This window comes from Dendrobates tinctorius, unplaced genomic scaffold (genome assembly GCF_039654945.1).
Source record: "Dendrobates tinctorius isolate UK_male_01 unplaced genomic scaffold, ASM3965494v1 ptg000155l, whole genome shotgun sequence".
Classification (NCBI taxonomy): Eukaryota; Metazoa; Chordata; class Amphibia; order Anura; family Dendrobatidae; genus Dendrobates; species Dendrobates tinctorius.
In genome coordinates this window covers 9,484,976-9,500,067 of record NW_027361822.1, presented here as the reverse complement: position 1 = coordinate 9,500,067, position 15,092 = coordinate 9,484,976, and the positions used below count along the sequence as shown (strand labels likewise).

Genomic DNA, 15,092 nt, shown 5'->3' with positions numbered 1-15,092 from the left:
GCTGGGCTGTGTGCAGGCTGTGCGAGCATCGTCCGATGTGACTACTTGTCCCATCCGGCTATGCCCGCTACAGTGACCGCATTAGCGGATGATGGGAAAGTAGTATTCCCATCATCCGGCTAAAGTGGTATATGTAAAAAAGAAAAACATATACAGTACATACAACACATAACAGAGTATGCACTCACCGCACACACCTAATTCCCCGAAGCCATCGATCACCTGTAAAAAAAAAAAAAAAAAAAATTAAAATAATAAAGCAACCTATACTCACATTTCCGCAGTAATCCCATTAGTAACGAGGGTCCCACATCGATCTCCCGTGGAGAGCAGCCATATAAGCTGATGTGAGCGCTCTCCAAGGGCTCCAGCGATACAGTGATGCTGTGCGGCCAGCCAATCACAGTAATGCCACAACAAAGAAGGCGGCGGCTTTACTGTGATTGGCTAACACATGCCAGGTGGGAGATCTGAATATTGTGAGGCGAGTAGTGAAATTTACTCGCTAGGATTCTAGTACCGTGAGTATCGCAATACTCGCCGAGTACCGAATCCTAACGCGTATACTCGCTCATCCCTAGTGGAAAGTCTTTACACCCGGATTCCTCATGATATTGGTATTTCAGTGATAAAAGAGATTCTTATGAATATGGATAAATCTCAAGATTTTTGTCTCTTTTGTGATTGAAGCACTTGATTTCGTGTTGACACACGATGCCTTCAAGTTCTTAGATAAGTGGTATCTTCAACAAGTCGGTACAGCGATGGGTACTCCTGTATCATGTGTTTTTGCAAATTTATTTTTAGCCAGATTTGAGGAACATTATATTAGATCTAGTTCTAATCCATACCTTAAATATATTCACACTTATGTGCGTTTTGTGAACGACGTATTTATTATCTGGTATGGCTCTGAGGGGGATTTTGTAAATTTTGTTAGGTATTTAAATGAGGTTCATCTTTATAATATGCGCTTTACCTCTCTTTTTGGAATTTTTGGATATTAAAATTCAAGTGCGAGATGAGAAATTGCAGACAGAGGTGTTTAGAAAACTAACAGCAACTAATAATGTTTTACATGTTTAGAGTTCCCACCCATGGCATATGAAAAAAGGTCTTCCCTATAGTCAGATGTTGAGGCTTCGTAAAATTAATAATGAGATTTTCAATAAGCAGATTATGGAACTGAAAACGCTTCTTGGAGAGAGGATATCCTCTAAGCTTGTTAGATGAAGCCCATGAGCGAGCGGAAAAATTTTCAGTTTGATCTGTTGTATAATAAAAAAAGTGATTTACCGCAAGGTGAAAAGCCGCAAAAATTCTCCCTTTTGCTTTAAGCATAGCCCTATGGATAAGTTTATTCATGTGGCTATGAGGAAGAATTGGCATCTAATCAGTTCAGATAAAGTTTTTCAACAGATGGGTATGCTAACTCCACAATTTGCTTAAAAGAGGGCACATAATATGAGAGATTTGTTGGTGCATAATCCCTTCTAATAATTGGTTGCGATCCAGCTTACCAAAAGGTAATTATAAATGCGGACACCGTAAATACTGTCACTTGCATTTAATATCTAATCCCATACATTTTGGCTCTGTTAAGCACACGGTTCAGAATTATATTTCTTGTCAAACTATAGGGGAAGTTTATATTTTTTTTCTGCCCATGCCGTTATTTCTACCGGTATATAGGTAAGGCTAGCTTCAGACTAGCGTTTTGGCCCGCAGCGCACGGCCACCGCTAAGCCCCGCCCCCTGCTGCGCCCCCTCCGGTCATCTCCTCCTAGTGTCACACATCGCTGCATGCGATCTGCACACCCTATCTTTAGCATAGGGTGCGCAGACCGTGCGCTGGCCGTGCGCTAGTAGGATTTTGAGTGCGCTGCACCCTTTTGACGGTGCTCCGAACGCACCAAGATGCAACATGGTGCATTCGGCGCACGTCGGCACACCATCAAAAGGATCACGGCGCCTCATTAAACACATCAATGAAAAGCATAATGCTAACTCTGAAACTTTACGTTTTGCAGGTATTGGAAAAAATTGATTTTCCATCGCAAGGAGGTAATTATGATAAAATTTTATTAAGACAAGAAGCTCATTGGATCCTAAGTAGAGTTGAGCGACTTTTGGTTTTTTAGGGTCGCGTTTCGTTTCGTGAAACCCGACTTTTCCAAAAGTGGGGTCGAGCAAGATCGTCCGATTATAGGGAAAAGTCGGGGTCGTCCCGAAACACGAAACCCAATGTAAGTCAATGGGGAATAAAAGTCAGCAGTGAGAGGAGGACAGGAAACACACCTACAGTGCCCATTTGAATGCCAAAAGCATCAATTCTTCTTTCTTAAGCTTGTCAACCTTAATTAACTTCATATTACAAGTTACGCACTGAAAAATGGGGGTTATTTGGCTACAAACTGTGGGGGGGGGGAGGGCTGGCTCCAGGTTTTCATGTGCCCTGGGCGAAAGAGCGCCCCTTTAACACATACCACAACTCATCATGCTCCGATACGGCAGAGAAATAGCGGTATAGTACAATGAAAAATACCTCACTTTTTACATCTCATGACGAGGCCCATCTATTTCTCCATACAGAATCATTGGTCCCATATAATGTTTGAAACAGTATATGATGAGCTCCACATAATGCTACAGTATATGTTGGTCCCCATGGATGAAGCTCCACTGTCTTATGGGCCCAAATAATGCTCCAAACATAATGGGCCCCATTTCTAATGCTCTAGTGTATAATGGGCCCTGTAAATGCTGCTCCAGTGTCTGATGTCCACCTTTGGAATGTTCCAGTGTATGGTGGGCCCCATCTATCATTCTCCAGAGTATAGTGCTCCCCAAAAATTGCTGTCCCAACATTGAAAACAATCAAATAAGTCTCCTCGCTAGGGAATCCCTGTACTTGTCTGGACAGGTGCTGTAGCTTGCTTAACAGCTCGCCAGCCGTTCTCACGCCCAGTATGGATTGCACGTGATTGCACAAAGGTTAGAAAGGGTACCGTATCCCTGGATAACATGTATAGATAGCGTACACATTCAAAATATATGTCTATACAGCATGAGGCAGGCTTAGACGGTGTTAGGCCCAGTATGGATTGCACGTCATTGCACAAAGGTTAGAAAGGGTACCGCATCCCTGGATAACATGTATGGATAGCGTACACATTCAAAATATATGTCTATACAGCATGAGGCAGGCTCAGACGGTGTTAGGCCCAGTATGGATTGCACGTCATTGCACAAAGGTTAGAAGGGGTACCGTATCCCCGGATAACATGTATGGATAGCGTACACATTCAAAATATATGTCTATACAGCATGAGGCAGGCTCAGACGGTGTTAGGCCCAGTATGGATTGCACGTCATTGCACAAAGGTTAGAAAGGGTACCGCATCCCTGGATAACATGTATGGATAGCGTACACATTCAAAATATATGTCTATACAGCATGAGGCAGGCTCAGACGGTGTTAGGCCCAGTATGGATTGCACGTCATTGCACAAAGGTTAGAAGGGGTACCGTATCCCCGGATAACATGTATGGATAGCGTACACATTCAAAATATATGTCTATACAGCATGAGGCAGGCTCAGACGGTGTTAGGCCCAGTATGGATTGCACGTCATTGCACAAAGGTTAGAAAGGGTACCGTATCCCCGGATAACATGTATGGATAGCGTACACATTCAAAATATATGTCTCAGGAGGCAGGCTCAGACGGTGTCAGGCACAGTATGGATTTGACGGCCCAGATTACACAGAGGAGGAGCAGGGAGAGGTAAAGATTGCAAATGCTGGGGCCCTGCCCAAGCAAGGGGGGCCCACTCGTGGGCGTCGGTACTGGCACTGGGCCCCTCATAGTACAGCGGTGTGTCTGACGGCGGGTGTGCACCACCGCAGTCAGAGACACTTGATTGCACTATGAGGGACCCTGTGCCAGTGCCCGCGCCCAAGAGTCGGCCTACCCACCTGTCCAGGGCAACGGCACTTGCACGGTGTCGTGCGGTAGGTGGTGACCCCGGCCATGGGAGGGAGGCAGCACAGTTAGGGAGTTTTAGAAAGTGGCATATGTTGATGTTGGACATTCAGCTGATGCAAAAGGCGAAATAGGTGAAGTACCAGGAAGAGGTGGACCAAAGCAAGCCATTTTTCTGTCACCCTATGTGTCATCAGGGGAAGGTGGGACAAAATCCTTGGAAACCCATGCGTGTTTCATTTTAATGAAGGTTAGATCATCCACATTTTGGGTTGACAGACGGGTCCTTTTTTCTGTAAGGATTGATCCAGCTGCACTGAAGACTCTTTCCGATAGCACACTTGCAGCTGGGCAAGCGAGCTCCTGTAAGGCATATTGGGCCAATTCAGGCCAGGTGTCCAGTTTAGCGGCCCAATAGTCAAAGGGGAATGACCTGTGTGGGAGAACATCGATATGGGAGGAAAAGTAGTTTGTAACCATAGTTGACAACTGCTGTCTCCTGTCACTTTCCATCGATGCAGTATTACCAGTTGTGTGAGCGGTATTTGAAAAATCAGTCCACAACATTGTCATGAAACCCCTGTCTCCAATGCCACTTCTGCTGTGTGCACCACGAACACCTCTGCCAAGCTGCCCCCGGCCCGTACGGCTCGTGTGAGAACCATCACCGCTGCTGTGTGCTGGGAATGCCTCAAGCAACCGATTTACCAGAGTTGCTTGTTTATTAGCCAATATTAGGTCAAGGTTCTCCTGTGGCATGATGTTTTGTAATTTGCCTTTATAGCGTGGATCCAGGATGCTGGCCAACCAGTAGTCGTCATCGTTCATCATTTTGGCAATGCGGGGGTCCCTTTTTAGGATCCGCAAGGCATAATCTGACATGTGGGCCAATGTTCCCGGTGTCAATGATACACTGCGAGTGCTGGGTGGAGGAGCACTTTCTGGCAAATCCACATCCCTCCAGTCACGCACAAACCCTGTACCAGACCTTGCCACGCTAACATTTTCACTTGCCCCACGAGATGCATCCTCCTCCCCTAAGTAATCATCCCCATCATCATCCTCCTCCTCCTCCTCCTCTTCTTCCTCCACTTTGTCCAGGAGAGGTCCCTGAGCAGACAATGGCTGAATGTCATCAAGGATTCCCTCCTCCTCATCAACATTGGCTGCAGACGCCTGCTCCTTAAGGTGCGTCAAAGTTTGCATGAGCAGACGCATAAGTGGGATGCTCATGCTTAGGATGGCGTCGTCTGCGCTTACCAGCCGTGTGCATTCCTCAAAACACTGAAGGACTTTACAAAGGTCTTTCAGCTTCGACCACTGCACGCCTGTCAACTCCATGTCTGCTCTCAAAGTGCCTGGCCGTGTATCCTCCCACAAATGCATTATGGCCTGCCTCTGCTCGCACAGCCGCTCCACCATGTGCAGGGTGGAGTTCCACCTTGTTGCAATGTCGATAATGAGGCGGTGGTTGGGAAGGTGGAGCAATCGCTGCAGCTTCTGCATACGAACGGAGTGTACAGGCGACCGGCGGATGTGCGCGCACAGTCTTCGCACCTTCTGGAGCAGGGCTGTTAACTCCGGATAATTTTTGAGGAAGCACTGCACCACCAGGTTCAATGTGTGAGCCAAGCAAGGTATGTGGCTGAGTTTTGAAAGGGCTATGGCTGCCACAAAATTACAGCCGTTATCACTAACTACCTTGCCTTCCTTAAGATGTACACTGCCCAGCCATGACTCAGTTTGTCGCTTCAAGTACTCGGCCAGCACCTCGGCGGTGTGTCTGTCGCCCAAACACATCATCTGCAACACAGCCTGCTGACGCTTTCCACTAGCTGCTCGATAGGGGGACACATCATGTGCAACAGTGGCAGCTGCAGATGGAGTGCTCGTACGACTGCGCTCTGTGGACGAGCTTTCGCTTCTGGAGGAGGAGGAGGAGGAGGGTCGAACGCCTACAGCCAACTGTTTCCTATACCGTGGGCTAGGCAGCACTGTCCCACCACCGCTGTCTCCTGTGGACCCTGCATCCACCACATTAACCCAGTGCGCAGTGATGGACACGTAACGGCCCTGGCCATGCCGACTGGACCATGCATCAGTTGTGAGGTGCACCTTTCCGCTCACTGACTGCTTGAGTGCATGGACAATGCGGTCTTTCACATGATGGTGGAGGGCTGGGATGGCTTTGCGAGAGAAGAAGTGGCGACTGGGTAGGTCATAGCGTGGTACTGCATAGGCCATGAGTTCGCGGAAAGCTGTGCTTTCCACCAACCGAAAGGGCATCATCTCAAACGAGATTAGTTTGGCAATGTGGGCGTTCAAACCCAGTGTACGCGGATGAGAGACTGAGTACTTTCTTGACCTACTCATAGTGTCTGGGAGGGTGAGCTGGACTTGAGAGCTGCATATGGTGGAAGTAGCGGTGGACAGGGCGGACTGAGAGAAGGTTGATGATGGTGATGGAGTTGGTGTTCTTTCTGATGGCCTAGAATCAGTCTTTCGTTGATATAACAGTGGGATTCCCTGACTGCTGTGGCCTTGCAACGACACCTCAACATTTGCTGCTGTGCTAACCGGTGAGCTTACAGTGGGGGAAACAATGTAGCGTTGCTGACTACCTTCGTTGTGATCAGTTGCACATGTGGCACTTGAGGTTTGGTGTTGTGTCCACGCTTGCAAGTGCATGCTGGTTAAATGTCTAAGCATGCAACTGGTATTCAAATTTTTCAGATTTTTCCCTCGGCTAAAGGTCTTTGCGCACTTCTTACAGATAACCTTGGCCTGATCATGAGGATTTTGTTCAAAAAAGTGCCACACTGCACTCTTCCTACTTTGGCAGACATTTTGCGGCCTAGCACGCTGTGATCTTTTGACCCTCTGGACAAGCTGTCCAGCAACTCTTTTGATGTTTGGAACCTGTCTTTGGAGTGCTCCGGGCCTGCCAGATAACAGCTGTTGCGATGTCGATGTCTGCTGTGGATGCTCCTCATCTGAGCTATTGGAAGCAGCACCCTCTTCCCCCAATGGATGCCAATCTGGGTCAACAACTGGGTCATCCATCACCTCCTCTTCTATGTCATGTGCACCTTTCTCTGTGTCACCGTGTATGGTGGTATAGTGTGCGGGAAGGGGCACCTGAGTCTCATCAGGGTCAAAATCTGGCTCTGTACACTGCGAGGACAATGTAGTGCTCTGAGTGAATGTACCAGCAGAATCATGCATCAGCGGCTGTGCATCAGTGCACTCCATGTCAGATTCATCTTGGCCTGGGTAATTCACCATATGACTTGATAATCCAGGCATGGTATGTGAAAACAGCTCCATGGAGTAATCAGTAGTATGGCCTGCGTCATCCTTCAATCTTGGTTGGGGTGAAGGACACAAGGAAAGGTGTGGTTCATGAACATGAGCCTCCAATGACGACTCGGTGCTTTTACTTTTTACAACTGAAGAAGAGGAGGCGATAGAGCTGGAGGCTGAGTCAGCAATGTAAGACAAAACTTTTTCCTGATGCTCTGCCTTTAAAAGCGGTTTGCCAACTCCTAGAAAACTAAGCGTTCGAGGCCTTATGGAGCCAGACGATGACGCAGGGTCAGCACCTCCTGCATTCGGTCCTATTTTGCTCTTGCCACTACCATCAGATCCACCACCAACACCATTACCAGCTGCCAACCCCCGCCCAATTCCACGGCCTCTTCCACCAGCCTTCCTCATTTTTGGTAGAAATGTAGACAAAATCCAACAAACTATATAGTAATGTAAAACAAGGTAAAAGGTGTCTATAGGACAGGGGAGATTTAGAATTTCTGCACACAATTGTGGACAGTGGACACTTTTGGATTGTGTGAGGCCCACTGATATCTGAGCGCTATGTGACACGCTCGATGGCACAGCTGCCTGTGACCAAAGTGACGAGAGGATAATGGAGATTTTGAATCTCTGCATACACTTTTGGACACTGGACACTTGTGGATTGTGTGAGGCCCACTGATATCTGAGCGCTATGTGACACGCTCGATGGCACAGCTGCCTGTGACCAAAATGACGAGAGGATAATGGAGATTTTGAATCTCTGCTACACTTTTGGACACTGGACACTTGTAGATTGTGTGAGGCCCACTGATATCTGAGCGCTATGTGACACGCTCGATGGCACAGCTGCCTGTGACCAAAGTGACGAGAGGATAATGGAGATTTTGATTCTCTGCGTACACTTTTGGACACTGGACACTTGTGGATTGTGTGAGGCCCACTGATATCTGAGCGCTATGTGACACGCTCGATGGCACAGCTGCCTGTGACCAAAGTGACGAGAGGATAATGGAGATTTTGAATCTCTGCGTACACTTTTGGACACTGGACACTTGTAGATTGTGTGAGGCCCACTGATATCTTAGCGCTATGTGACACGCTCGATGGCACAGCTGCCTGTGACCAAAGTGACGAGAGGATAATGGAGATTTTGAATCTCTGCGTACACTTTTGGACACTGGACACTTGTGGATTGTGTGAGGCCCACTGATATCTGAGCGCTATGTGACACGCTCGATGGCACAGCTGCCTGTGACAAAAGTGACTAGAGGATAAGGGAGATTGGATTGCTTTTAAAAAAGCAGTTTGCGGAGCAGTGGGTAAACAGCAATGCCAGCGTGTCAGGAAGCCTTAGAAGGCAGCCCAACAACCAACACCACTGATACACCACAATATAGCCTCCCCTTGCACTGCACACACAGTGACTTGTGTGTTGTGCAGGCCAAATCGCTAGCAGCAGAAGCAGTTTTTTTGTCTTCTTCCCTGCCTAACGCTCTCCCTACAGAATCAGCAGCAACCTCTCCCTATACTAAGATCGGCAGAAGTAAGATGGCGGTCGGCGTGCACGCCCTTTTATACCCCCTGTGACGCCCACCAAAGCAAGCCAATCACTTGCATGCCCTTCTGAAAGATGGTGGTGACCCGTGCCTAGGTCATCACGTTGCCCACAGTGTCCGTGGATCCTGATTGGCTGAAAAAGAGCGCAAAACAAACTTTTGAAACGCGACTTTGGCGCGTAAGTCGCCGACCTCGTGGCCGACCTCATCCTAGGGTCGGGTTTCGTTTCATGAAACCCGACTTTGCCAAAAGTCGGCGACTTTTGAATTTTTTCGACCCGTTTCGCTCAACTCTAATCCTAAGGGCTAATGCACAGGGTCCGTTTGGTCTATAAATGACAGAATTGATCTCTCGGTTTTCCTATGATTGTGCTATTAGCTCTCTTTTTATATATTGCTATTTAAAGTCATAACATTTTGATAATTTTTTGTACTCTGCATATAGTAGTAATTATATGTTTTTATATTTGTGAATGCTGTTGTATGTTTACACAGCTTGTTATAACTTAAGGTCTTGATGCCTATAAAGGAGGTGACCTGAGGTTGATTATTGCACCTGAACCCATAGAAGCTAGTGTTGGCATATGCAACAGAAATGGACTTATTGTTTATATAAAGGAGGACTTTACACTAGCCTGACAGCAGATGGTGTTAGTGTGAAGTTATGTTTCCTGTATTGTGGGGAGGGAAGTTCCCTTGCTGTTTAGTTTTACTTTCGCTTTTGACTATACTACACCAGCAGCATGGCTGTGTGCTTCTGAATTCTTATCTCATGTTTACCCATAAGAAGTAAATGCTGTTTGCTCAAGATAACTTGCTCAGTGAAGTTCTCCTGTGTACCTGTGGATTCTCAAAAGATACTCTGCTCCAGGTTATGGTCCCAGACACCCAGGACAGAAACACCCTGAAGATAACTCCAAGCAATAAATCCAGACACCGGAGAAGCAGATAATCTCTGTTAACAGAAGGAGATAAAACCCAGTGAACGAAGGCTGAAAAGAAAAAATAATTCAGATACAGAGGGACAAAGGAATTTATGTTCCAGGAACTGGATGACCACACACTGGAGATAATTACAGACAATCACCACACACAGGATATCCAGGAAATCTCAGGAAGAAAAAATATCTTCATAAAACAAGTAAGATTATATAAAAATGATGTGCAGCACTGAGCTGAAACTCATAGTAGCTAAGCTAAACAGTGAAAATGATTAGTTATGAAAATTCAAAGTAGAGATGTTATTATCCAAGGACGATTTATGGGAAGTAATCATTACAGATAGAGCTGATGAAGATAATCAGACATGGGATAAAAAGAATAGAAAAGCGAGAGCCACCACTAGCTTATTAGTGGATGATGCTCAATTAATACACATAAGAAATGAAGAAACGGCAAAAGGAATGTGGGAGACATTGAAAAAGCTATACGAAAGATCTGGTTTAAATCAAGTTATTCCTATTAAGAAAGCTTTACAGTATGAGACTGAGTGCAAAAGACGATATGCAAAAGCACATATTCTCAATGATGGAAGTAATATCACAGCTAAGTTCTATTGGTGAAGACATTAAAGTATTAAATAAAGTCATGTAGCAGCAATATTATTGTGCAGTTTACCGCATTCGTATACAGCCTTGATGATAAATGACCTAGAGATGAGACCAGAAAAAGACATCACATTAGATTTTGTGAAAACAAGACTAATAGATGAATATCAGAGAAGAAAAGAACAGACAAATGATTCTTCTACTGAAAAGGACTGTGGAAACGCTCTTAAAGCTACAGAATTTAAAAAGCCCTATAATAAAGAGACAAGAGAATGTTTCAGATTTAAGAAAAAAGGTCATTTAAAGAGAGACTGTACCATATGGAAAGCAGAACAACAAAAATTACAACATAAAGAGCATACACAGAAAGTGAAAAACACAATTTCCGATTCATGTGAGACAAATTGGAATGGCACATTTAAAGTAACAGATTCAGGAGCAACGAGTCGTGACAAGAATTTCTTCACTGATCTTGATTTCGATAAGAAAGAAGCCATTTATCTTGCAGATGGGAGCAAAATAACCTTAGAAGGTATATCGGACAAGGTATGCTAAACTGTTCAAACAAGTTCGGAAAAGATTCAAAGATACTTGTACAGAATGTGTTGTATGTTCCAAAATTGGAAGGCGGATTGTTATCTGTAAAGCGTTTAAAAGCCTATGGACTCGCTGTAAAATTCAAAGACAATGAGTGTGCTATTCTAGCAGGAAACAAGGTGATAACCAATGTCAAGGCAGATGAACAATTAAATCATCTTGACACACCAAAGAAACAGATGAAGGTATGTACACATGATCACAAGAACTGTATTCACGTGTGGCATAGACGTCTAGGACAGACACCCTGACAGTATAAGGGATCTACAAAGAAAAGAATTGACAAAAGATCTAAAGATTTCAGATTGCTCAATTACCGTAAGATGTGAATGTTGTATGAAATCTAAAGCCACAAGAAGATCTATTCCAGAAGAAAGTGAAATGAAAAGCAAAAGACCACTTGATTTGGTGCATACTGACGTATGTGGACCCATGCAAGTGACTACATCAGGAGGAAATAGATACATGGTGACTTTCATAGATGACTACTCAAGATACACAGTCACACACTTAATTAAGAACAAAAGTGAAGGTTTTGATAAACTTGTAGAGTATGTAACAAGGGCGAGTAACAAATTTCAAAGGAAGCCAATTGTCGTCAGAAGTGATAATAGAGGTGAATTTACAGGTCACAAAAAGGAAAACTACTTTAGACAAAATGGTATAGAACACTAGAAAACTGTTCCGTACACACCTGGACAAAATGCAGTAGCAGAAAGGAAAAACAACTGACAGATATGATGAGATGTATGCTGACAGATTCCAAACTACCAGATAAATATTGGGGTGAGGCAGCAATGACAGCTGCATATCTACAGAACAGACATTTTTTCCAGAAAACAGAAGAAAACTCAATATGAACTGTGGCAAGGTATGAAACCAAATGTCAATCAGTTTTTGGATGTAAAGTTTTTATATTCATTCCAACAGAAAAACGTTCCAAACTGCAAAACAGATCCATGGAGGGAATATTTGTTGGACATAGTGAAAATTGCAAGGGATACAGAATCCTAAATCCCAAAACAGACAGTAACGGTGAGTAACAATGTGACATTCATTGAGGATCTAAATGAAGACGCTATGATTTCAATTGACACAAAAAATGAGAAAAACAGGTGTGACATAGCTGAAGTATCTGATGAGAAAGTAGTTGAAATTGATAAAGAAGAGAATACTGAAAATAAAGAAATACACCTACAAACAGACACAGAACCAAAATGTTCAATGAGAGCAAACAAAGGAAAACCACCAAAACGTCTCTCATACAAGACAAGCACAAGTAAAATTTATGAACCTACTTCTTGGGAAGACAGATCTAAACTCCCTAAAGAAGAAGCTAATAAATGGATAGAAGCAACAGAAATAGGAATGAAATCCATGCATGACTCAAATACATGAACACTGACAGATTTACCAGAAGGAATAAAAGCCATAGGATGTAAATGGATTTTTAAAGTAAAATACCAAACAGATGGCACACCTGAAAGATACCGAGCAAGACTTGTAGCTAAAGGATATTCTCAAAAATATGGAGAATACTATGATAAGACATTTGCTCCAGTTGTCAAACATACTAGAATAAGGACTTTACTTACAGTTGCAGCAATGAAACAGATGGAACTGATACATCTGGAAGTAAAGACAGCATTTTTGAATAAAGATTTAACAGAAGACATTTACATGGAACAACCTCCAGGATTCAAAGATGAAAGAAATCCAAACAAAGTTTGCAAACTAAAGAAAAGCATATATGGTTTAAAGCAAGTAGCTAAAGCATGGAATGACAAAATCACAGAAGTGCTCACAAATGAAAAATTTCAAAGAAGCAAAGCTGATCCATGCTTATACACAAAAAGGCTGATGAATAGATGGATTTATGTACTCCTATATGTAGACGACATTTTGATTTGTTCTGCACAAGAAAGATAAAGAAAACACTTTAAAAATCTTGAAGTGACATTTTGAAATCAAAGACTTGGGAAATGTGAAGTATAATTTCTCGAAGGATTATCCTACGGAAGAAATGACTGCAGGCATCTTCACGAAGGCGTTGAATGCTGATACATACTAGAGACTAATAAAGTTGGGTTTGACTGAATTAGTCCTTACTGTTAAGAAAGGATATTTGCATATGCAAGAGAAATGGACTTATTGTTTATATAAAGGCGGACTTTACAATAGCCTGACAGCAGATAGTGATAGTGTGAAGTTATGTTTGCTAAATTGTGGGGAGGGAAGCTCTGTTGTTGTTAGTTTTTACTTTCGCTTATGACTGTATTATGCCAGCAGCATGGCTGTGTGCTTCTGAATTCTTATCTCATGTTTACCCATAAGAAGTAAATGCTGTTTACTCAAGATAACTTGCTCAGTGAAGTTCTGTGTACCGGTGAATTCTCAAAAGATACTCTGCTACAGCTAGTAATCACGAAACAGCCATCGTTCCCCCCCCCTTCCCTGCAAGTCTCCCATGTCCTGCTTGTCCACTTGCGGTCCATGGCACTTATGTGAATAAAGGACTATTGGATCTTATTTTTGCTGGTAAGTGCTACGTTTTTCCTTCTACTGCTCCTTGGATTTGTCTGTTTTTGTCAAGCACCAATACCAGCTATGCCTAGTGCAGTGTTCAGATTTATTTGGTACCTTGTCTGTTAAGTGGTGATTTGTGTTCCCTAGTGATGTTCATCTGTACTCTTTGCTTTAGAAACCTATATTCACTTCTAATATCACATCAAAGGTTTCATCTCAGGTTTTGTATGATTTTACTTATTGTAGGAACCTGAAAAAAAAATATCGGTTCATCTCAGTGGAGGTTTCTAGTTAAGAGAATTTTCCTTAAAGACTCATCAATGATGGATAGGGACAGGGACAAGATCATGGAGAGGATATTACCCCTCACCCTCTTCTGGCTTACTGGAGGGGTGAAAGATTTTGATTATGCCACTTTACATCATCATTATTATTGTTTGTCAGGTTCCTTTAAGGTGTCACCGTCTATTTCTCCATGGAGGACTGGGAGTATTTAGAAGAATTCAGACATATTTATCTGCCCCCTCCCCAACCCCTCGAATCACCAGGTAATTGGACTAAAGGCACATGGCATATAACTATCTGTTTTGTCAAGAATTAATTCAGCCCCTCTGTGTTTCCTCCAGATCTATCCAGTAACAGTATAACACCAGAGGGATATCCCCATCCTCTTGTTCATCAGGACCATAATCAAGAAAATCCCAATGTTCCTCAGGATCATCAGGTATATGGAAAGAAGGTGTCATGATATCTCCCCTATTGTAATGCTAATGCCGGCACCCTTGCATGGTTCCCCCTCCTCTCCCATGCAGGGACGTCGACATGCTCACTGCTGTGGATGTGTTGTTGCTTTTACATCTCTCGGTGTGCTCCCTGTCACCTGTGTGGGTGCACTTCCCGGCAGCACGCCTAATGTGCGTGGGTCGCCCTCCCAGGGTCGTGGGGTACACAGTACCGGGCACGTGGGTTTCAATGGGAGTTGTCGCAGCGGCGGTGACCCGGTCCGTGGCCCTGGGCGCCCATGTAAAAGGGGGATAAAGTCTATTGATTCATGACGCCACTTGTGGTGTTCGACAAGGGAGGTGTTAAGCCGACGCTGCTTGCAGATCCTCTGGGACTGATGGTGTGGTGCAGCAATGATGTTGTAGCCCTCCACAGGCAGGGCTGTAGTCCCAGGGCAGTTTAGTAAATGAAGAGCCAGGGAATAGGCGCAGACAGTGTAGTGGATGGCACTGAGATGTAGCCGTGCTGAATGTGTTGGTGCAGGAATAAGTGGAGGACACCAGGGCATGTAGTTCCAAAGCTTTACTCAGTCTGTTGTGCAAACAGGTGCCCGCTTCTGTGCCGTGTCCTCCGGGTCAGGGACTCGGTCAACCTCCAGGCCCAATGAAGCACTCCTTTCCAACACTGCGCCAACATGTGCCTTCTCTGAACATCTCCTCTTATAGCGCCTAAGAATGAATTACTCTCAGTACTGAGTTACACTGGAGTGCCTCCTGTCAGATGTTCCTATGAACTCTACTTGTACGGCAGACAGCTGTAGCCTGCCTCAGGGACTCCTTGCTA

At 44.4% G+C, this 15,092-nt stretch overlaps 1 protein-coding gene across 3 annotated transcripts in view; it reads left to right on the top strand.

Annotated features, from left to right (window-relative positions):
* Positions 1–15,092, top strand: part of LOC141051195 (uncharacterized) — a 364,030-nt gene that overhangs the window by 22,315 nt on the left and 326,623 nt on the right. For all 3 annotated transcript variants that reach the window (XM_073548061.1, XM_073548060.1, XM_073548059.1), the window contains exons 2-3: positions 13,971–14,074; positions 14,153–14,250. In XM_073548061.1, the coding sequence (XP_073404162.1) occupies positions 14,002–14,074; positions 14,153–14,250 (171 nt within the window). In that variant the 5' untranslated portion in view covers positions 13,971–14,001. The remainder of the gene's footprint in view (positions 1–13,970; positions 14,075–14,152; positions 14,251–15,092) is intronic.